The sequence below is a fragment of the Danio rerio genome, chromosome 3 (genome assembly GCF_052040795.2).
Source record: "Danio rerio strain M-AB ecotype USA chromosome 3, GRCz13ab, whole genome shotgun sequence".
Lineage (NCBI taxonomy): Eukaryota > Metazoa > Chordata > Actinopteri > Cypriniformes > Danionidae > Danio > Danio rerio.
In genome coordinates this window covers 45,210,021-45,235,842 of record NC_141023.1, presented here as the reverse complement: position 1 = coordinate 45,235,842, position 25,822 = coordinate 45,210,021, and the positions used below count along the sequence as shown (strand labels likewise).

Here is a 25,822-nt window from a genome sequence, read left to right as displayed (position 1 = left end):
GCTTCTTTTATTCGGATGTTTCAGTATGACATAACTTAACTAATTGGTGTTTATTATTATTATTTCAAAGTACTTTTTGAAATCACTACTTTCCTTTTTTATTTGTGTTTTCCATACTGTCCCAACATTATCTCATTTGAGGATATATAATGATTTATTTATTTTTTGCACTTATGTGGTTTCTGAACAAGTTATAATGGAAGCAAATCATCTGAAAGTTTTCCAAAATCTACTAGACCTATGGTGATTAAAGCACAAGTAAAATAAAAAAAAAAGTAAAAATCAATAAAGACTTGACTCTTCTTAATGAATTCAATCGTAACCTTTGTGGCATGAATTAACTTTTAATGTCTTCTTGGAAATTGAGGAAACATAGTTTGAAGCCTAAAAATAAAGGATGCTTTATAGCAGGGATCATCAAACTTGTTCCTTGAGGGCTGGTGTCCTGCAGATTTTAGCTCCAACCCTAATCAAACATACCTGAACAAGCTAATCAACTTACTAGGTATACTTGAAACACCCAAGCAGGTGTGTTGAGGCAAGTTGGAGCTAAACCCTGCAGGGCACCGGACCTTCAGGAACAAGATTGCTGACCCCTGCTTTACAGGCTGTTTTATAGAACTGTCACCTAAATATTTGTTCTTCGTTTATATATCTGTACACTATCGGTCAAAATTTTGGGGTCAGTATGTGAGCTTTAAATTTATTTATTTATTTTTTTAAAGCTTATTCTGCTCACCAAGGCTTCATTCATTTAAGCAAAAATCCAGGACAAATTGTAAAATTGTGAAATGTTATTGCACTATAAAAGTAGTTTAAATATTAATTTAATTATATATTTCAGTGCTTTTAAAGATGAATTTGCAGCTTTGTTACACCAGTCTTCAGTAACATGATCCTTCAGAAATCCCTATTAAAATTAATTTGTTATTATTATTAGTTGTAGTAGTAGTAGTAGTAGTAGTAGTAAAAGCAATAATGATTGGAGTAATCATTTCATTTGAAACTACATACAATAAGAAAGCAGTTATTTCAATTGTGTATAAATATTTAACAATTTAACTTTTTTTACATTTAATAAATGACCCCTTGATGAACAGAATTATTTTCTTAATAATAATAAAAAAATAATAAACTTACCCCAAACTTTTGACCGGTAGTGTATATATATATTTACAACTTTATGTTTAGAAAATTCAATAGATAGCAATAATGTCCATCTGCTTTTAATGCATCAAGTAATGGATGAAAAAAACATAGATCATACCAATCAGATTTTGGTGAAAATTTGTAAGGTATTTGAAAAGTAGAACAAGCAAAACTTTTGGCTATACAAAGGGAATGAACTACAATCCCATGATGTTATCTAAATGATATAATTTACAATCACTTAGAAATTCATTCATTCATTTTCTTTTCGGCTTAGTACCTTTATTAATCTGGGGTTACCACAGCGGAATGAACCACTAACTTATCCAGCATATGTTTTATGCAGCGGATGCCCTTCCAGCAACAACCCATCTCTGGGAAACATCCATACACTCTCATTCACACACATACATTACAGACAATTTAGCTCACCCAATTCACCTATAGCGCATGTCTTTGGACTGTGAGGGAAACTGAAACACGCGGAGGAAACCCACACAAACACGAGGAGAACATGCAAACTCCACGCAGAATCGCCAACTGACCCAGCCGAGACTCGAACAAGCAACCTTCTTGCTGTGAGGCGACAGCTCTACCTACTGCGACATAAACAAACAAGCATACTAAGACAATTTTGAAATAAGAGTATAACTCCATAGTTTACAGTTGAAAAAGTGTGGGCTAATGGCATCAACAAAAAATATCCCTTTTTAAGAGTATATAAGCTTTTGCTAAAAACTACAGTTGAAGTCAGAATTATTAGCCTTCTTTGATTCTTTTTCTTTTTTTATTATTTCCTAAATTATGTTTAACAGAGCAAGGAAATTTTCACAGTATGTCTGATAACATTTTTTTCTAAAATGTTAAAAGTCTTATTTGTTTTTTTTAGATTAGAATAAAAGCAGTTTTCAATTTTTTTAAACACCATTTTAAGGACAAAATTATTCGCCCCTTTAAGCAATTCTTTTTTTTTTTTTCGATAGTCTACAGAACAAACTATCGTTATACAATAACTTGCCTAATTACCCTAACCTGCCTAGTTAACCTAATTAACCTAGTTAAGCCTTTAAATGTCACTTTAAGCTGTACAGAAGTGTCTTGAAAAATATCTAGTCAAATATTATTTACCGTCATCATGGCAAAGATAAAATAAATCAGTTATAAGAAATGAGTTATTAAAACTATCATGTTTAGAAATGTGTTGAAAAAAAAACTTCTCTCAGTTTAACAGATATTGGGGAAAAAAATTAACAGGGGGGCGAATAATTCAGGGGGGCTTTAACTGTGGCTCCCATCTGGAGGAAATTACTAGAATTGTTGCTTTAGGAATTGACCGCTTTAATTCAGTAAATACCACTTCAATTTTCTCCAATTACAAAAAAAAAACAAAAAAAAAAACAATCACTTGATCATGAAAAGTAGCCAACACTTTGCTAGCAATAACTGCAACACAGACTGCAGTCGGAGTTCATGAGTCCAGTGTCAGGAAAACACTGAGCGAGAGTCCTGTGTGTGTGTGGGAAGTTATTAAGAAGGGATTCACTGCTCGCCAAAAAGAGCAGCCTTGCCCATTTCGGCTTTGTTGAAGACCACGAGAAAGTCCAGACACATGTAGCGGAGCTGCAAGATACAATTTGAACTTTGCCGTATAAATGGAAAGGTTATTTTTGTCCACAGCAAAATGGTGAATCCAGACATCAGCTGTGCCATATTGTGGTGGAAGTTTATTATGATTTACAGCTTGAGAACTGGATGACTTGTGTTCTTTCTGGGCTTAATGAATCTTAATTGTACTCAGTAAATCTTGAGAATATACGTGTCTGCTTTGTATCCAGTCTCACGAGGCATTGTATTATCTGCTGCCTGTCAACAAGGTTAGGTGACATTCAAGATCATTATTACATGACATTTCCTCATTTCATTGGCACTGCCGCTGTAAGATTCAGGAGGAATTACATTTTATTTCTTTTTCACAGCTAATGAGAAGGATGGCAGTAAACCCGACTTGATTCATACAGAAAAAAATGTACTGGTGAATGTCAGGATATCCATCCATGAGGTGTAGCTGAGCAGTGTGTAGGTCGTGCATCGCAATGCTAATGATACTAAACACACACGATAATCAATAACGGAAAGGCACAACCGGAGGAATTTTGTGTTTTCCAATGGTCAAGTCAAAGTGCTGACCTTTTGTCGGATGAAATGTTGTGGCATGACCTGAAGCAGGAAATTTGAGCAGGACAGCACAGAAATCGCAATGATTGCAAGAGAAATATCTGCATGGGTTTGAGACTTTTTTAACAATGTACCAGAAAAGTGGTCAGAATAACAAATGCTTGCCTTTGTTCTGATTTAAAATCAGGACTATTCCACTAAACATCGACTTTTAGCTCTTTGAAGTGAAATTGAAAATACAAATGAATATAAACACGCACAGGCGGTTCATTCCACTGTTGCAATCCTTGATAAATCAGGTAATCAGCTAAAGTGAAATGAAATAATTATTAAAAATACATACATGTGTTTACATGTTTACAGGAAAACACCATAGGCATAATGTAAAAACTGCTTTTTATATGGTGCTACCCCTCCCACACACCTAAACTCAAACCTCACAGGAAACCTGTATCAAAATTTAAATGTCAAAAGACCCTGTTAAGTATGGTTTTAAGCATTTTGAATTACAGGCACACATTGTGTGTCCCTATAAACCATCTTAAGACAGTAAAACTAGGTCATACCCATGTCCTTATACAACTTCATGGCTCTGTAAACCACATACCTGTACACACACACATATACACATTTATTGGACGATTTGATTTTTATCTTAATACTGACCTCTTAATTACTTATTATCTTAATATTGTACACTATAAAAATGTTACATTTTAATATTGTTACTATTATTTCTCAAACATATGAATAAAGGATTATTATAGTACACTCTCAGAAAAAAAAGGTTCACGGTGGTACAAATAATGTACCTTGAGGAACAGTTTTGTACCTTTGTAAAATGTTACCTTAAATTGGTACAACAAAGACCATATATGATGCTGTTCTGTACATTTTATGGTACAATTGAAATGAAGGTACACAATTGTTCTCATATAAAAGGTACAAAAGTGTTTTGTCTTTATTACAATACCTATGAAAATAAATATGACTGAAAAGGCAAAGTGATTTTCTGAATAATTTCCATTTTAAAACATAAATCATCCTTTAAATGTATATGTTTAAAAAAACTTATGAACATAATTATTAAGTTCTATATTACAAAACAACTGGTAAAACAAAACTATAGGCATTTTAAATAAATGTTTTGTAAGCGTTTTACACTGTTAAGGTACAAAGTGTCTTGTCACCAAGGTGGTACTTCAGATTTGTACCTTTGATGAAGAAACAATATTGTATCTGCAGGTTTTAAAAACCAAAGGTACATTTTGGTTTCCCATGGTACAAATCATGTCCTTAAAGGTACAAACTGTAATGGTACAAATTAGTTTCTTCATCTTAAGGTACAATTCTGTCCCATAAAAAGGTACTGCCCCAGTGACAAGGCTTTGTACCTTTTTTGGTACAACATTGTACCTTTTTTGGTACAACATTGTACCATTTTTTTCTGAGAGTGTGTGTAGACCTACTGTAGTTTAAAATGATATATTTGATATAGACTTGGGATGGTGGACTTGAACAGACTTTAAATAGGTCCTGGTCCTCAATGCACATTGGAGTTATGACATAAGAATACAACTTATAAATTGCCATGGACCACTGCCAAAGACATTTATAAATGGGATTTGTCATTTTTAGATTCCCTTTTGCATTTTATCCAACGTTATCTATAGTAGTTATCCACTTAAGTAGTTATCAAATTATGCTGTGAATACAGAAATTGGATCTCCATACATGCAGCATGCACAAATTTCTGTGTTCAGTATGAAAGATTACACTATATTACATGCTTGTACACTCTCAGAAATAAAGGTACGAGAGCTGTCAATGGGGTGGTACCTTTTTAAAAGGTACGCATTTGTACTTTAAGAGTCCTTATTGGTACCTCAAAAGTATATATAAGTACCTAAAAAAATTAACAGGAACATATTTCTAGGTTCCAGTTACTGAACCACACTGTTCCAGTTACTATGACCATTTATGTGAAGCTGCTTTGACACAATCTACATTGTAAAAGCGCTATACAAATAAAGCTGAATTGAATTGAATTGAATATTTGTACTTTTTGGTATTAATATGTACCCTTGAGGTATTAATATGGACCTTGTCGGTACCTTTTGAAAAGGTGAACAGTGACAACTTGCGTACCTTTATTTCTGAGAGTGTAGTAATCATACCACTATTTGTAAAATGGTCAACATAGGCTCATTTAAAGAAAAAAACGTAGCCCTGTATACATTTCTGGAGATCGCAAGTTATGTAGCCAGAAGAACGTTTGGCTGCATTTCATTTTTAAAATAAATGCTATGGGGCGGTATGATGCTGTTTTTTTTCACGCTTACCAGCTGACCACTTACCTGCGCATGGACAGCTTTTTCGCTGCTACCAGTTTGTTTACTTTTTTGGATTGCTTTTTTAAAGCACTGCGGTTGGGTTTAGGGAAGGGTCAGGCGGGTCAATCAGTGCTTTTTAAAACACTTCTGGTTGGGTTTAGGAAAGGGGGAGGGTGGGGGCATCGGTCGGTTGGTCAGTCGATCAGTCAGTCAAAAGTGGACTCTAGTGGATTCGCGAGAGAACAGCAGGCGCGAATGGGACTCGCAAGAGAAATTTGAGATCTGAAAAAGCGTAAACAGTAGCCTCTGGTGGATTTAAGAAAATAAAAAAACACAAAAAAACGTAGCTCCTGGGATGCATTTTGTTCTCTCCAGAAATGTACATAGGGGTACGTAGTCAGAATGAGCCTGGGTTGGATATGGTTGTTTAAATGTTGCATGTGGCTGGCATGTTGTTAAAACTTGAGATTCAGAAAAATGTATGCATTTATTGCAATCAGAATTGCAAGATCTTTCAAAGCAAAACGATTGCTTTGTGCAACAAACTAAACATTACTTACAACTTTAAAACATGTTATTCACAGCCTAGGCAAACAGTTCTGTGGTAAAAAAAAAAAAAAAAAAAACAAGTAGGGCTGTGTGATTAATCGAATCACAATTTGAAACGTTGCAATTAGTTTATTGCAAGAGGCTACGATATGAAATAAATATGTATTATTTAATTTGCCCCGCGCAGAGCAAATGCATGATTGCCGTCTGTATGCCTTATTATGTATGTCTTATTAGCCAACTGAGTGAGCACACTTTCATTCTGCCCAATCAGAATTATGCACCCGAACTATGCAGAATGCCCACAATAAAAAATAAAAAAAAACAATTAGGAAAGTGCGGACAAGTGGGATGATGGTGTCTGCTGCTTCAAAAGCATTAATAGATGAATTAATATCAAACAAAAACACAATATGGGAATATTTTGGTTTCAAACTCAAAGCTGTCACAGAATTGTTGCTACAGCTTACAGATTATTGAGCTGAAACTAGACTACAAAATTAAATTGCAAATCAAATCGCAATCGCACTAAATAGCTGTCAAAAAAATCACAATTAGATATTTTCCCCAAATCGCACAACCCTACCCCCAAGTGCTTCAGCCTGATTTTGCGGCCACAATACATCATGATGCAATGTAATACATAAAGGCGGAATTCACATCGTTAGGTTAATTATATATTATAAATACAGTGAGCTGCCTTTTGATGGAATAAAAACAAGCTTAATTTCATGAATTATATCATTAATTTAATGAATATATTTTCCTGATATTAAGATGTATTGTTACATCCCAAGCACACACCATAAATTCCCTACAAGTGGGTCACTGTGCTCAATGAGAGTGTGTAAAAAACAATTTCAAAACATTAATTGCTCAATTACATCTTCAGAATGGCACATTTCTGTGTAATACTTCACTAATGGGTATACAGTACAAGTGCTAATGACAATTTTATCGTGAAGAACCACTCGGAGGCAAAATCTACTCAGCCAGAATTGATTGCTGTCCCATTCAACATTTACTGCTAGAACAGTGGGAGAGAAATGCTCTTCAATAAACATCTAATTCAGGCACATTAACTCTTTATACGGTTGGAAGTGGGAGGTTGAGTTCCTGTGATCACCGAATAGAACTGCTTTAATAGCACGACCTCATTCTTCAGATTGAACACACAGGGGAAATGTGGAGACGGGGATGCACCATGGCTGGAAACGGGGATGAAATGGTGTGATGAATGTGGTTACCTCAGTTTGGCAGGCAGACAGCAGACTATCCTGTTTCTGGAGGATTTTATTCATGCGGTCAAAGAAGTCTCCGTTTCCCCTGGCAACCCTGGAAATAGAGACGGATCAGTTCAGTTGCGAAACATTTCACCCTTGTTTACATTTAATTACACGATGTGACTTCAAAAAGAGTTTCCCTTCCAGCCGAGTCTGAGCTGAATTTTTTATTTACTTCTATTTTTTGTTCCCCCTATCTCTGCTTCACTGTAATCAGTATCGCATATATGCTGAAAGCTCATCTGGACCTCTGGAGTGCTGCTCATTCACACTAACAAGATACGATGAGCAACGCTGAAAAATCTCTGACAGGCATCCAGCAAACGCTTGTTTTGGAATGGCATGTAATTACTTGAACATAGATAAATAGAGAAGTGGTAATAAACTGTCAAATTGTCAAATTTAGGCTGAAACCGAGAGCGGTGCTGACACACAACAGGATGAGGACAAATTAGCAAGAAGCTTCTACTTCCAGACAATTCAACAGAAGTAAACACTACTCTTTGTTATGCAGTAAAGATAATCTTCTCTATTCTATGCGAACATTAATGTAATCAATAAGACTTTGTAGCAGTTGTAGTGACTTAACAAATGTGTATATATTTCTATCAAACATATGTGAACATATATAATTCTTTTATGCCAGATTATTAAAATATTAACTAAAGATCATCTTCCATGAAGACATTTTGTAAATTTCGGACTGTATTTAAAACAAAACTTATTTTTTGATAGCAATATGAATTACTAACTTGATTTGCACAGATTTGCAGGCAATTTTCTTAATGTTTTGATTACTTTGAACCCTCAGATTTTTAATTTTCAATAGTTGTATCTTGGTTGAAAATATTGTCTTATCCTAACAAACCATACATCAATGTAAATCTTATTTATTTGCACTTCATCTCTCGTCTTTCACTCATAGCAAACTAATGGTTAGATGGACATGGCTAAGCAAAGTCATCAAACTGACAACCTCATTCATTCATTCCTTAATCTCCATTTCAGAGGTCGCCACAGCTGAATGAACCACCATCGAACCCACCGTATGTTTATCGTGTTACCCAGCCACAATCCAGTACTGGAAAACATTCATGCCCAGGTAGCAGAGAATTCTGGCACAGATTGGGCATAAAGCTGGCACAGCAGGCATTCATCTGGCACTAGTATACAGCGTGTGGGCCAAACATGGCCCGGGAGTTGACACCGTCTTTAAGACAGCACACAAGATTTGGGCCAGATGTTTTTTTTTTCCTTAAATTTTTTTTTTATGTATTTTAAAAGTGGGTCAAGATAGGCCAAACTTATAAATTTTTAATATCTAGGCCAACTACTACATCCAGGTCACTTTGAGAAAAAGTATGCCCATAGTGTGCTTACAATGCAATGCTTCATGGGTTTATCAATTTAATTGCAATTGTGACAAGACCTATCTGGCCCATTTCAGGCCCAGTTGAGGCCCAGTTATGAGTTATTAACTTGGCTGAGACTTTGCCACGATATGGTCTATGTTTGGCCCTTGTCTGGAAGCCAGACTTGGTCCAGTCATGTACCGTAATTCACTGCCAAACAAAACCTGATTGTGTGGGCCAGAGAAATTTTGCTATGTGGGTACACATTCATTCATATTCACACACATACATTACGGACAACTTAGTTTATTTAATTCACCAATAGTCAGGCCCGGATTGGCTAATCGGGAGAACCGGGAGAATTCCCGGTGGGCCGGTCCATTTTTTGGCCGTGAGGGCCAGTGTTTCTAGCTGGTTGCACTCTCAGCGCTTATTTTTTTTATTAATTAATTTATTTGACCATGGCCTCACTCCTTTTTTTTCATTATTGTGCTGCAGCTCCGCTCTTCTTATTTATTATCTCACAGCCCCATGAGCAAAATGCAGCCTGCAGGGTAATGATGATGTAACTATTATTCCAGCGACACACACATGCCATTGTGGTCCAGTGGTCAGCGCGTTGCGTTACCACACCTTCAATCCATGTTCTAACCTCACCTGAGTAATTCTTTTTTTTTTTTTCATTTTTATTGCTAAGACATATAAAACTGTCAGGTTGTTGAACATTTGAAGCTCTAAAGCAGCTGTTTCTTGAAAAAGAAGTAATAGTGTCATAAGAAACTGAATTGGAAATTACCTTATTTCAATATAGTCAGTCGTGAACTGAGGTGGGCCGGTCTAAGGCTTGAAACTCCACGGCTGAAAAGGAGTCCCACTCCCTCCCTGCCAATAGTGCATGTATTTGGACTGTGAGGGAAACCGAAGCACCCGGAGGAAACCCATGGCGGGAACATGCAAACTCCACACAGAAATGCCAACTGGCCAACTGGAACTCAAACCTACTACCTTCTTGCTATGCGACAACAGTACTAACCACTGAGCCAACATGTCACCCAGAAACTGACAACTTCAAAATGAAAATGTCAAAAACTAGGGTGGCCGTTCCAGTTGATCAGTACTAAACCAGCTCCTTAATTTTGACTAACCAACTCATTAAGACAAATTTCATTGGAGAAGATTCCCTTTATTGCTCCACTACTTGCCCCGAATACTTCAGCAATAAATTTCCCAATGATTATTTGATGTATTTGTTGTAAAGATAATTCAAACTTTTCTGCAATGATGAGTCATACAAAATGTTGTTACAATGTTCACCACACAGCACGCGTGTTTAATCTTGCACTGTTTTTGCACGGCAAATGTGACAGGATACACTTTAATGTCCACTTCTGTATGGATATTCGTTGTGTTAAATGCACAAAATAATCCTGATTTAAAGTCCACAAACCGGGATTGAAGCGTCATATTTTATAATTGTACTGACACGCGGCTTTAGTGATGAATTACGTAGCTATTTTTATCATCCTGAAGTTACTTTATTACAAACATGCACTGTTTAAAAAAAGTTCTAAGCTTGTAAAACTCATTCTTGATCACATTTGATAATGATTGATAATCACTTAGAGCTGAACAGATCTTTTAAATCCAGTTGCTTTGCACACATCCTATTTTGTTGATATGATTATACGTGTTACTACTGAGACATGTAAATACGCATCTGTCAATCAATTAAGTGGGCGGGGAAAACTGCACCTAAGTCACGTTGTGGTTGGCCTCAAAATGTGAGGGATTTGGATCCTATTTTAACATCAGGAAATTTAACAAAAAGAGACTTATTGTTTTTATATTACCCCAATATGACTGTGAACACACTATACATACACACAGTTCTGTCCAAACAGCTTACAAAAGATGATTTTCATCATAGGTGCCCTTTAAACAAACAACTTTTTAATACATCCTTAAATGAATTGGATTCTTCAGATAAATGTAGCTGCTGAACATTAATTTAATGCTCCACTGGTCAAACCAGCACCAAATCAAACACTAACCAGCTTGGTGCATAATGAAAATTCATGCTGGTCTTTTGAACAAGGCAGGTGATCTGTCACTTTACACAAGTAAAAAAATAAAATAAAACGGGATCAGAAACCACATGCGGCTCAGCCAAGCGAAACAAACGAACATGGTGGGAAACACTGACAGCAGATTTCAGGACTTGTTGCAGACCTTGTTGCTTTCAGTTTATCTACAGAACGCCTGCGCTCACTGGGGATTGAGGTGACAGGCCTCCCCGTCCCACTGACAAGCCTGAAAATCAACAGCTTGAAGCGCGTCCCCGCCAAAACGGCCTCCATGGAGATTAAAAAAAAGAAAGATGATGGACATTTTCCGTACTCATTAGAGTCACTGCCGCACCGCTTAAACATCATCAGCACTACAAGTATACAATTGCGCCTCGCCGCTTCTTACACACTGTCCAACTTCATTTATCTTATCGTGAGGCGATCTGGGGAAAGGGGGTGGGAAGTGGGTGAACTCCTGGACCCCTGCCACTTGCTAATTTTCCAGACACGGTCGTCATGGTGATGATAGGCCGTTCAATGCGGGATTGGTTGGCAGAGAGCAGCACCTGGGGAATATCGCACATCTCTCCGGCTCTGCCCTTGCCTGACTTCAGCAGAGTGTGGAGGAATGAGCGGGGAGCGCATTAGTATGGCCATACAGCTGTCAGACCCCCTCCCTCGGTGAACACCAGCCCTCCCGTCTCTCATTATTTATCCAGCCCACAGCACTCCAGACCATTTCTTTATCAACATCATCACAGCAGGTGAGCATTAGATACCTGCGCCCCCAGATATCCAACAGAGCGCTTCTGGGATTCCCTCATAAAATGAATTAGGCATGACACATTGAGTTCGCAGACAACCCATATAAAAATACGCTCAAAGAGGCCATGCATTATATCATTGTCAGATTAATCTAGGACCGTCTAGACAGCTTTGTTGATTCTTTTGTGAAAGAAAATTAGTTCATGAGATAGTTTTCATATTTGAAATGTTGGGTATAAAAAGATGTTAGCTAAAAGGAAGTGGTTTCACATTATTTATTTGAATTATTTGGCTAATCTCATGAACTTTTATTCAAATATTGCAAAAATATGTCGGCAAACCCCAAAGTGTCAAGGCTGAGCTGGTTAGCATAGTCTAATAAATGGATAATCATAATACATGTTTCACTTCACCGACTTCTATTTGTGTATGTAAATAAGTAAGACAGCAAACACAAGCTAATGCTAATTTTATTGTGTACCAAAGTTCAGTTTTGGTGAACTTTGACCTACAAATTTGTACCATGTCTCATATATTTACTCAGATTTCTTTGTTTTGTTTTGTTTTGTTTATATGCTTTCATCCAATAATAATTTCACTGAAGCACCTACTGGTAGATACTGTTAGTACACAATATGCATCTTTCTCCATTTGCAAACATTCAAAAGGAAGGGTCATACTTTATTTTGATGGTGAGTTTGTTGAGTTTAAGTTACATGCGTCTACATGCTGACTAATACTCATTAGATTATAAGTAGACTGTTAGGTTGGGGTTAGGGTATAAGTTGACATGCACTTGAAAAGTTTCTAATAGTCAGTTAAATGTCTGTTTAGCAGCTGTATCGTCGGAGTTTAAGCAGACAGTCTACTAATACTCAAATAGACCATCAAAATAAAGCGTTACCTATTATAGACCTTTTTTTCACATGGTAAACATTGTGACCATTTTGTGGGTTGAGTTTATGAGGATACTTGTAATTGTTCTATTTGAGGACTCAATATGTCTACTTTTTAATACATCATTCAGACGGTCATAGTTTGCACTCATTAAATAATTACTTTGTATAGCTTTATTTTACGGTCTTAGGGGATACAAAACATAGACGTTTCGGCACAATGCCTTCCTCAGTGCGTGACACAATCCTCTCACTCCACCTTTTTATCCCACAGTCAATAATATTGACATTAGTTAGGCCACTCAATAGTTAAAAACAACCTCATTTTCATTTCACAATACTGTGATTAACCACACAATAATTATTTTCATTATTTTTTAAAAGCATTATCTTCATTGCACAGGAAAATATCATTACTTTTTAATACATAAAATAATTCTTTATGCATACTTCTAAGTGTAACAGTAGTAAACTTCAAGTGCACACTTGTGTTTTTATTTTTCACTTTAAATGAACTTATGATTATACTATTAGTGTACTTTTGTAATATTGTGGTAAATAATGTATTTGTAAAAGAGGGAAGGATTACAGGTTCAATTCCTGGCTGAGCTATTTGGTATTTTTTGTGTGGAGTTTACATGTTCCCTCTGTGTTTGTGTGGGTTTCCTCTGGGTGCTCCAGATTCCCCCATAGTCTAAAGACATGTGATATAGGTGAATTGGATGAACTAAACTGCCTTAATGTATGAGTGTGTGTGAATGTGAGAGTCTATGGGTGTTTCCCAGTACTGGGTTCCAACAGGAAGGGCATCCACTGCATAAAACATAAGCTGGAAGCTTTGGTGGTTCATTCCACTATGGGGACCCCAGATAAATAAGGGACTAAGCTGAAGGAGAATGAATGAATGAATGAATGAATGAATGAATGAATGAATGAATGAATGAATGAACGAATGAACGAACGAACATGTCATGCGTGCCTGGACTCAAACCTGCAACTTCTGGATCAAGTCTGGCTCTAACAAACAATAATACATTTCATAAAACAGTTTCAGCTAAGAATATGCTTTAACAATCCACTGTATAAAAATGTCACCTACATCTTGAATGGCCTGCAGGTGAGTTGTGTGCAAAATAGGTGCAGTACTAGCAAATTATTCCTTTGTTAATCTGAAAAAGACTGTCTTTTCCATTCTCATGCTGCCATCAGCTAATCAACACTGCATGAGCAGCTCCACAGTCATTAGTCACATGTCATTTACAGCTCATGCGATTGGCTCAAAAGGTTGTGACCCTATGAGCACAGAAGGCAGACTCTGAATCACATACTTTTCTCAAAGTCCTACAAATTCTTGCCAACCATGCAAACTGATTGACAGCCAGAGGCTGTTTCGGATAGGCTACTTTCAGAGACTGCTCCTCTTGTTATTTTCGGCTGTTTACAAAGCCTAGCATACTGTCATAGAGACAGGTAGTGACATATATGCCAGTGATATCTGTCAGATACAGAGAGATTTTATGGGTGGTTTTCACATTGCTCAAAGCATAGCTCTCTCCTGGGAAAAGACCTTAGTCATCCCATCTAGAGCTTCAAACAAGATCTCCACAGTGTCAAAACTGTGCCAACAAATCAGAATTTGCCATTAAAAAGACAGAGATTCTAATTAACAAACTCTCAGATAGACAAATCATTACCATTTTATTATCTTTTTATAGCTACAAGGTATGTTTACACACCAAAGTTGATGGTGATAACAATAATGATGAACATGAAAAAACTATTTAGAGATGATACTTTGGATTTAGATTTTTTTTTTTTTTTTTTGGTTATTTGGTTGTAAACAATTTATCTGGGCTGAATTTAAACCAACAAATTAAGTTGAACATTAATACATTTTATTTGTTTGTTTACATTTAACACATATAAATTGTTTGCAACTATTTTACAGGCAACATTTTTTTTGGAATGTAGCATTATTTGGAATTTAAAAGCATAGCAGTAGCTACACTCTAAACTATAACATTAATGACAAAGTGGAACAATAGCAGTGAAATCACTTCCAGAATATTCAGTATAAAAACACTGACAGCTAATCAGAAACCATTCTGCTTGTAAGAGTGTGACATGACCCTGGACCACCTTATGCTAGTTGAACAGATATACTTTGGCAGTACCATTGTACATGCACTGAAAAGAAAATATTTCTGCAAAATTGCTGCAAACAATTTATACTGTATGTGTTGAATTTAAACAAGCAAAATACATTGACTTAAAATACTTAAATTAACTTTATCAGCCCAAATAAATTGTTTACAACTACTTACCTTAAGAATGTTTGTAAATCCATGGAATCATCTCTGAATAATTTTCTCAGTGTATATTAACATGCATCAAAATACATTATGGGTCAAATTATCATATTGTATGCCAAAAATCTTTGGAGTATTAAATAAAAATGATGTTCCATAAAGACATTTTGTAACAAAGAGCTTAATTTTAGCCATTAAAGTAGATTTTCTCAATATTTCTTAATTTGATTTTTTTTTCCCAACCCTCGGAATCCACATTTCCAAACAGTCATGAACAAATATGGTTTAATCCTAGGAAAATATACAGAAATGGATTTGTAATATAAATAAGAGGTTAGTCCGAATTGTCTCAAAATAACAAGACAGAAACACAGAATTCTAAGATGTAAAATTAAAACTGCATTACTAAACTATAAACTATGATAACAAAAGGGCAGAATTTTTAAATATATACCTAGAATTCTAATATTGAAACTGAGGATTGTAAATTCTGAATAAAAAAAAAAAAAAAGAGTCAGACTCAGGACTCTAAATCTAAACTCGGATTTCTGATGGCAAAAACATAAATTCAGTAAAGGAAACGCAAGGTTCTGTGGAACTAGAGTGTTTTTTTTCCAATCTATGAAGGATATAAACACTGACAGCCAATAATAAATCAATCCTTCATTAAAAAGCAAAGCTATTTAAAGTGACAGACAACAAAACTGCAGAGTACTTATAAACTAGAATAATAAACAATGTTAAGATCCATAGTTGCATGGTGGATTAATGGTTAGAACTGTTACACCACAGCAAGAAGGTCACTGGTTCAAGTTGGCATATATGTGTGGAGTTTGCATGTTCTCCCCGTTTTTGTGTAGGTTTCCTCCAGGTGCTCAGCTTTTTCCCCAAAGTCCAAAAACATGCAATTAAGTAAACTTATTGTATGTATGTAAACTTATTGTATGTATTGTATGAGTATGTGTCATAATGTGACATGGTATGAGCGTTTCCCAGTACTGGGTTGTAGCTGGAAGGGCATCTGCTGCATAAAACATTTTCTGGAATAGTTGGTGGTTCAATCTGCTGTGGCGACCCCTGATAAATAATAAATAAAGGACTAAGCCGAAGGAAAATGAATGAATGTTGAGATACACTGCTGTGGAAATGTAGTATACAGTTAAAATCAGAATTATCAGCCCCCCTTTGATTTTTTTTTTCTTTTTAAATATTTGCCAAATAATGCTAAACAGAGCAAGAAAAATTTTCACAGTACGTCTTGTAATATTTTTTTTTTTTATTCTGGAGAAAGTCGTATTTGTTTTATTTAGGCTAGAATAAATAAATTTTTTTATAAAAAAACTTTGTTTTATTTTTTTTAAAAAACATTTTAGGGACAAAATTGTTAGCACCTTTAAGCTATATATATATATATATATATATATATATATATATATATATATATATATATATATATATATATATATATATATATATATATATATATATATATAATTTTTTTTTTTTTGTAATATATAGTCTACAGAACAAACCATCGTTAATCAATAACTTGCCTAATTACCCTAACCTGCCTAGTTAACCTAATTACCCAGTTAGGCTTTTAAATGTCACTTTAAGCTGTATAGAAGTGTCTTGAAAAATATCTAGGAAAATATTATTTACTGTCATCATGGCAAAGATCAAATAAATCAGTTATTAGAAATGAGTTATTAAAACTATTATTTTAAGAAATGTGTTAAAAAAATATTCTCTCCATTAAACAGAAATTGAGGAAAAAAATAAACAGGGGGGCTAATAATTCTGACTTCAACTGTATGTAGTTGTTATCTTGATATTTCATGTTGTTGTTTGTAAATGATTCTACATTTGCGTCTGTTTTCATTTCTCCATTGGAATCAGAACTTCTCCAGAGCTAATAAACAGTGACCTCTGAGCATTAATGTTTTTTTTTTCTCTCCGTGTGTTGCTGCAGATCAACAAGGTTGCTGTTTAAAAGTCATGCACACTGCGCGTCTGTTCTTGGCTTTACATCTCCAATCAAAGCTTTTAAACCTTCCTGTGCTGTTATTACTTGAAAAGTGATTGCATGGGAGGCATGGATTATTACAACTTCTGTGATTTATACGAATGCAAGTGACACACACATACACACACATACACAGGCACAAAGCTTATTTGGCCGTCCACATTTATGTTGCTAGGAAACAGACTTTTCCATGAAGCTCTTTTTATTATTTTAGTAATATTGTTTATTTTCATTATTCGGACTTCAAAGGTTGCATCGGAGAGTGAAAAAAAATGAAAAACTAAATTATTTACTGACATATCAAACATACACACTCAGATACAAGTGCATGAGCCTGCCTTTGACTGGACTTCATAGGCATGGAAGAAAAAGAAAAGAATTAATTAATTACAGTCTGGCACTTACGAATCAGATGAATGCCTGGCGAAATTAAATGTTAAGTATGCAATAATCATTCTTTGGTCGGGGCGACATTTAGAGACAAATCATTTAGTCTGGTTGGTGCGGAAATAAGAGTAATGCTCTCTCACACAACAGGAAATACAAGTCTGGATGGAGCTCATTACCTCTGATTCCATTCGGGCCTTTTCAGGTCGTACCGCATGCGATTGTGCTAATTTCGAATGCTTCCGCCAATCAAATGTGTTCCTCGTGGCTTTTTTCTGTTCACAGTGTTCTGTGGGCGCATCATAATATGAGATCTTTCAGCTAACCAGGTCATTTAGATGTCTGTCACAGCGATATGAAGTTACACATCGAGCCTCTGACTGCTGTTTCCAACAACAAGATAATCATTACAAGATGACTTTTGCTTCTGCTTGTTCATGTGATGCATTTAAAATGAGTTGAAACAATACAGTTCTTATGTTTCTTTGGAGACAACATAATCGTTTTCTGTTCAATACACGTAAATTTGTGTTGGAAAATCATGAAGGAATCATAAAGGAATTTTGTGGAACTCACCCAGCAGGCACATAACGTTATAAGAAGTTAATATTAGGTTAGATTTAGGTTGTAATGTCAAGTGATCAAAATTCAATGCCAGCGTCTAAGGACAACGTTATTAAGATGTCCAATAATGACATCAAATGACTTTGATATTTAGTTGATTTTAGGTTGTGTTGGAAGGTGACCAAAATACAATGTTGAGCCAACATCTTAAACCAACGTTATATTGACATTTATTCGTCAGGTATGGCAACCAAAATCCAACACCTGATAGTAATAGTGGTAACGTCCACACAACATCAAGCTCTAGCATTATTATACATTGATATTTGGTTGATTTTAGGTTGGACGTTGGACATTGATGTTGACCTGACATTGAGATATGACGTCAACCTGATTTTCATTTCCAAACGAAATGCAACGTCCGCACGACGTTAGGGTACAACGTCAATCTGATGTCATGTGTCTGCTGGGCAGCCTTTTTTACATTGTAAGTAAACATTGACCTGAACTTTAAAGATATAGTTCACCAAAAAAAAAAATATATATTTATTCATTATTTACTGTCAGGTTCAAAAATTATTCAAAGACTGTGGAAGATTCATTTTCAAAGACGTAAAGTTTATGCAGCAAGGGAACAATACAGAAGAAACACAAGAGGTTCCATTTTGGTTGCTTGAAAAGCAACCCTTCGAGGCCGTTTTTTTATATAGTATACAGTTTGTAATATAAAAATAATGTAAATAGAATAAATGGAAATTAATCAAATGAATTTATCTAACATTTACTCTCTCAAGTGATTTCAAACCTTCATGATTTCCTTTATTTGGTTAAACACTAAAGAAGATATTTGAAGAAAGCAGAAAACCTGTCAACTGACATACAGTAGACAAAACAAACTCTATGGAAGTAAGTGGTTTCCAGCTTTCTTCAACATATCTTTTGTGTTCACCAAAGGAAAGTCAAACAGGTTTGGAACGAATAAACATTATTGTTAAGCCTGAAATGAGGGGAAACTCTAGGTTATTTGTTTAAGAATGTGTCAGATCAAAAAAAAAAAAAAAAAAAATTAAAAGTGGCTTGACTTACCCCAAATTCTCAGATTTGACATATCTCCTATTGCGAAAATGGAAAATCCAGAGTCTCCCTGATACATATCAGAGTTAATATACTCAGAGGGTTGACCTAACCTCCTTTCTGAGATCAGCCTAATAGGGGTAATCTTTGAATTATGAGAATAAATATGAAGAGTTCAGATGCAAAACCCTCTAAATCCATCTGACCTCTTTTGTTGTAAATGAGCATTTTCTATCAGGCTCCTCTGGTTAGGTTCAGAAGTTTCATTTTATAGATAATGACAAGGTTATTAGCTGTAAAAATAACTTTTTAGATTTGTAAGTTAGAAAGTTAGACTTTCTTTTGCGTCAAAACAAGCTAAATCCACTTCTGCTTTTTATACAAAAACCTCTAAATCTACCTATTGGAACAGGGGTATAATTAGTTGAAAATAACTAAGATGCAATTAGAAATTATTTTATCAAACATAAAACACCCTACTTAATCTGTCAAGTAAGTGGCGGTTCATTCCACAGTGATAAACCAGGGAAAAAGCAGAAGTTAAATGAATGACTGAAATCTGTCAAGTGCATTAATCAATAACATTAAATCAGACATTAAATAAATTTTAACAATCTGTTGTCATTTCTGATATACAAATAATGTATATTTTAATACATTATATTTACTTTTTAAAAATTAGCTTAGGGCGCACTCACACTATGCTATCCGAACCATGCCCTGACCCGGATCGTTTGAGAAGTGTGAGTTATCTGAATCAGGCTCAAGCCTGATTTATACTTCTGTGTCAAGTGACCAGCGTAACCCATGGCGCAGGCAACGCGCGTAGCTGTGCATTTATACTTTTGCGCGCTGTCTCTGTCGGTCTGCATTAACACTTCCGAAACACTAGTGGGCAGTGAAGTGTTAATGTTCCTCTGTGTCGAGTTTCTTCTCTGCTTTTTTGCTTTTCCTGAACACTTCCGGGATTTACAAGTGGCTCAAACTCGTTCATTTTGAGGCAGGAACCGGCGGACGTGCAACAACTTTAACTATGAGGTAAACACAAAACAAATCTTTTCATCCGCAGCTCCTTCACACGACATTCGTGCGGCTCTCTGTCCCGCCCAGACTCGTCAGCGCTACCAAGCCGACCAATCACAGAGCTCACGCTACGCGTCATTGCGACCTGTAGTTACATTTTTTGAGAGGTGCACGTCAGTGACGGCGATGGCCACGGCGAAGGGCTATGCGTCAGCGTCGTAGCATATGCCGGCGTTTGACGCAGAAATATAAATCAGCCTTCAGGTGTGGTTCACTTGGCGTGGTTCACCTGGCTGGCCCTGGCCCGGTTGGAAAAGGTGTGCCTGAGCGCGGTTCACTTGGGCTTTGGAGTGGTACGCTTGTAGTGTGAGTGCAAAACGAACCTGAAGCAGAAACTGAAGACGAGACGTGACATTTAAGGAATTGTTTGATATGAATATTTTAATCATTCTTAATGTTCAATGAATGCAAATTGTGACAGTTTACTAAAGACGCAAACCCCTCACTGCACGACAGCTGCACCTTCAGCAAACCTCCTTATTCCTGCAGCTCAAGGACTTTATGATCATTTATGAGCATCAAAAGTGCCTGATCTGTTCAGCGAAATATTTAACTTCGGGTCACTGCATCCCTAAAGACTGAACTGATATAACTAAAGAAATCTCCACTGTGCTGAGCGAGAGCGCTTACTGAACAGCGCATCATTGATGACGTAAGTGTGCTCAGGTCTGGATGTAATGTGAGTGCGGGCCGTCGGGGGAGACGGGACCAACCATGCTTTGGCTCGGTTCAAGGCAACTGTACATAGTGTGAGTACACCCTTAAATTAGCAAATTAGCATCTGAACTAATAGCATCTGTCTTTCGTGAAACGCAGTTGCCGTTTAATGTAGAGTAAATCAGACTCTTTCAAAGTAGCACAGTTGCGCAAATAAACGTTATGAATGCTTGTTACACTTTCGACTGTGTTTCTTTTTCTTATAATGCACAGAGTTTTGAGGTAAGGGACATTTTCATTTGCCTTTCAGTGACAGTCGGACAGGCTCAGTCAGTTCATTAAACTCCATCAAAAGCAGAATATGTCTCCTCATTAAAGCCAGCCTATCAGCACGCTGCTACATTGCAAATATATGATTCAATTCACGCCTTCTGATTGGTTCTCAAGATATAGCCGCGTTTGCTGTCAAAGACAAGTGCCGTTTTGCGGCTTTTGCCAACAAACTGTTATTTCTGAATTAGCTGACCCTGAAATTTAGATGATTAGAAGCAAATCTAAATGTTGAACAGTTACTACGTGCCTAAAGCATTCACTCAATGTCATTACTGTATCTCATTTTTGGTGTAAGTGGCATTTAGCGGTTTTTGCATCTGAACTCTTCATACTAACTTATAATTCAGAGATTTAAACTTGGAAATAACAGCCGATTTTATCACTCGATTGTATGGGCATTATCAGTGGTTATCAGCTGATAGATATGGGCCAGTAGGGGCCTTCTGCGCCTACTGGTAGGGCTCATAAGGCTGTTATCATCCATCCACATGGGTAATCAGCTATGGATCATAAACGGAAGTTAACTAGAATTATTTATCATCATCATCATTTTCTTAACCTGTTAGTTCCTTTATTAATCTGGGGTCGCCACAGTGGAATAAACTGCCAGCTTATCCAGCATATGTTTTACACAGCGGATGCCCTTCCAGCTTCAACCCATCACTGGGAAACATCCATACACACACATTTACACACATACACTACGGACTTGGACTTGTGGGGGAAACCAGAGCACCCAGAGGAAACTCATGCGAACACGGGGAGAACATACAAACTCCACACAGAAACGTCAACTGACCTGAGGCTCAAACCAGTGACCTACTTGCAGTGAGGGGATTGTGCTACCCACTGCGCCACCGTGAGGCCCACAATTATTTATACTAATTATCAAATTTCCCATTAATTATATTTTATTAACGTCTCCCCTTACCCTAACCCTAAACTCAACCGTAAGAGTATTGTAAAAACATCTGGATCTGGAGTCCTCTCTATTAGCATAGCTAAGTAACCATGTGGATGAATGAGAACAGAAAGCCCCTACTGGCCCATAGCTATCAGCTGATAATCACTGACAACGACCATTCAATCAGGTGATAACATTTGAAGTGGGTGGACAAACAAATTCTGATCTGTGAGATCCAATCAATGAAGTAAGAATTAAAAAAATATAAATTTAAAATTTATGAGACAGAATCTCAAAACTGTTAAATATAATCTGTGAAATGCAAGAAAATTAAAGTCAGAAGTCTAAAATATAAACGTTCTAAAATAAAAAAATACACTGTAAGAAAAAGTTGACTCAACTGAAAATTGTAACCCAACCCAATCTTAACTTGTATTTTAAGTTCTGCACTTGACTAGATTTAAGTTTAGTCAACTCAAAAAAACCTGCAGCAAGTTGCCATACAATTTTGAATCAACTTTATTTTTACTGTGTAGATTTAAACTCATAATTCTGAAGAAAAAAACTGAATACAAACTGAAAATATAAACTTAAAATTCTAAGATGGGAATAATTTTGAACTCAAAATTTAACTGAAAATACAGAATTTCTGACAGAAGTGAGAGACGGGGACTCGGGTTTATAAAACACAAACTTTTTTGGTAGACTCAAAGTTATGAGATGTAAACTCAGAAATTTAAGAAAATAAAGTCAGAATTCTAAAATATGAAAATACTATTAAAAAAACAGTCAGAATTATAAAACAAAAATGCAAAAATTTGATTTCTGTCAGACATGCGAGATGTGAACTGCGGTAAACTAAGTCAAAATTTCAAGATACAAACCGAGAATTCTGAGTTATAATGACATATTTTTGAGATATAAACTCATAATTGTGAGGGAGAACAGCCAGAATCATAAATTATAAACTCAGATTTCCAAGACAGAATTACTTATGAGCTCATAATTCAGATGAAAAAAAAAAAAAAAAAAAAAAAAAAAAAAATATATATATATATATATATATATATATATATATATATATATATATATATATATATATATATATATATATATATATATATATTAAAATAAAACATAAACTCAAAATTCCAGGATAGGAAGAATTCAGAATTTAACTAAAACTTGGAATTCTGGGGGGAGAAAGTCAGATTTCTAAGATTCTGTATAATTTCAGAGGTCAAAAAAATTAAGTGAATACAATAATATATAATTACATTTTTTATATATATATATATATATATATATATATATATATATATATATATATATTTTTTTTTTTTTTTTTTTTTGGGTGAAAAGAGGCTACCATGGTATAACCATGAGCCACATAGAGTACACTCACTTTTACAAAAAAATCATGTAACACATCTGCAATGATTTGATTCTGTAAAGGCTTGTGGTGGAGAATCTCCCCACCTCTCCCTCCTGTTAAGATGATGACAAATTGTGAAAAAAAATGATGAAAATCTAAAAAAATCTCAGTCAGTATTCTGAAACAAAAAAAACATTCTAAAATAAAAAAGAACTCTGAAATATAAACTTTGAGAAAACAGAATTATAAAATATAAACTTGGAATTCTAAGATAAGAATAATTTTGAACTTGAATTTCTGTCAAAAATGTGAGATGTGCACTGGGAAATCAGAGGAAGGAAAATAATGTCAGAATTACTATATATATATATATATATATATATATATATATATATATATATATATATATATATATATATATATATATATATATATATATATATATACATATATATATACATATACATACATACATATATATATATACATATATATATATATATATATATATATATATATATATATATATATATATATATATATATATATATATATAGTAATTCAGACTATATATATATATATATAGTAATATAGTTTCAGAGATCAAAAAATAACTAAATAACTAAATAATTACATTAAAAAAAAAATATATATATATATAAATATATATATATATATATATATATATATATATATATATATATATATATATATATATATATATATATATATATATATATATATTTTTTTTTTTTTTTTTTTTTTTAGGGTGAAAAGACACTTCCATAATTGCCATGAGCCACATAGAGTACACTTACCTTTACAAAAAAAAAAATCATCATGTAATTCATCATGATTCTGTAAAAGGCTTGCGGTGGAGAATCTCCCCACCTCTCCCTCCAGTTAAGATGATGACAAATTGCTCTCTCTGTGTTTTAGTGTAGGCTGCGGTCTGCGGTCTGCGGTCTGCGGTCAGCTCCAAGACACAAAATAAAATGTTCTTCTATTCGCTTTAATGATCAACTCAAATTAGTGTGCGTGATTAGAGACTACCAAGACAAGAAGCTATTACAAACTGTCTGATCCAATCAGTAGCTGATAAATAAGGGGAAACCCAGTTTAGATTGTGGGGATATGAGACTTGAATGGCTACAGATTCAAAACAATGTAAAATAAGTACAGTCATGTTCCTATGCAGAGAAATTATTCTGGATTAATCAAATTGTTCAGAGGATCAGTTTCCTCACACAGTGTTCTTTTATGTTTATCATCTGATACACAAAATGATTAAAATTAGACAACAATATGCTTTCAAAGTGATGTTCTGCTCTATTAACTAGTCAGAATGAAAATCTTACAGTGATGACAAATTTATCATATGCTATTCTGCTCAATACCATTTCTTTTCAGACTGTCATGAACACACTGTGTATGCTGGAAATGAATTAAGATAAATGGCTGTCATTCACAAAATGTACCGAATGCTTGTTTTCGGTGTTCAAAAATTGTTCAAACTTCTTGGGTCATTTGTTTTGTGTGTCCCCACGTATAAATTATTTTCATACAATCTTGCAGAAAATCATTTTTTTAAGAATCATCCTTTAATTAGACAGTTTATATTGCTGGATTTGGTGAATAATGACACAATAAATGTGTTAGGTACATTGCTTATACTTCATTGCATAAAAACGGCTATATACATAATCTATAATTAAGGGTATACTTGAAAAATCTCAGGCTGTATCTTAAAGATCTAAAATGCAGAGGCAGAAAGGCATCGAGGCAAATTTTGCTTCACTTCTTGTCTTAGGAGGTTCCATCTTCTTATCACATCACGTTTCCTTCACTGCCTTAGATATTCCACAATCCTGTGCATTCCATTTCTGACAGTTGAGCTAAAGAAATTAAAAATGGTGTCTCGACGTGCTGCTCAGGTATCATTTTGAGCATAAATGTATTTTGCTTTAATGAACTACCACTAGTCAGTCAAGAAAATCTTTAGCTGAGGTCAGTGCCAGTAAAATGTTTATATTTGTTTTAATCTATAAAGATCTGATATTTTGAATATTACATATATTGTCATGGGCGAAGCAGCGGTGCAGTAGGTAGTGCTGTCACCTCACAGCAAGAAGGTCGCTGGTACGAGCCTCGGCTCAGTTGGCGTTTCTGTGTGGAATTTGCATGTTCTCCCTGTGTTCACGTGGGTTTCCTCCAGGTGTTCCAGTTTCCCCCACAGTCCAAAGACATGCAGTACAGGTGAATTGACTAAAATAAATTGTCCGTAGTGTGTGTGTGAATGTGTCTGGAAGGGCATAAAATGTGCCTAAAATAAATACAAATATAGACAACTTTTTTGACAATTTAGGTTAGAAAAAGCTCTAAAAAACATTGTTTTTTATTTACATAAATAAATATTTCATATATGAATATAAAACTATTTAGAAAAATTTGAAGCAGTCTCATTTTTTTCATAGCTACACAGTTAAGATTTTTTTTTTTATTTTTATAAATGACAGTATTTAACTGTAAGTTAAATAAGTAT

General features: G+C 35.0%; 1 protein-coding gene across 4 annotated transcripts in view; it reads right to left on the bottom strand.

Moving 5' to 3' along the window:
* baiap3 (BAI1 associated protein 3) overlaps positions 1 to 25,822 on the bottom strand; it is a 138,390-nt gene that overhangs the window by 65,777 nt on the left and 46,791 nt on the right. For all 4 annotated transcript variants that reach the window (XM_087245066.1, XM_087245065.1, XM_087245068.1 and 1 more), the window contains exon 3: positions 7,454 to 7,541. In XM_087245066.1, the coding sequence (XP_087101192.1) occupies positions 7,454 to 7,541 (88 nt within the window). The remainder of the gene's footprint in view (positions 1 to 7,453; positions 7,542 to 25,822) is intronic.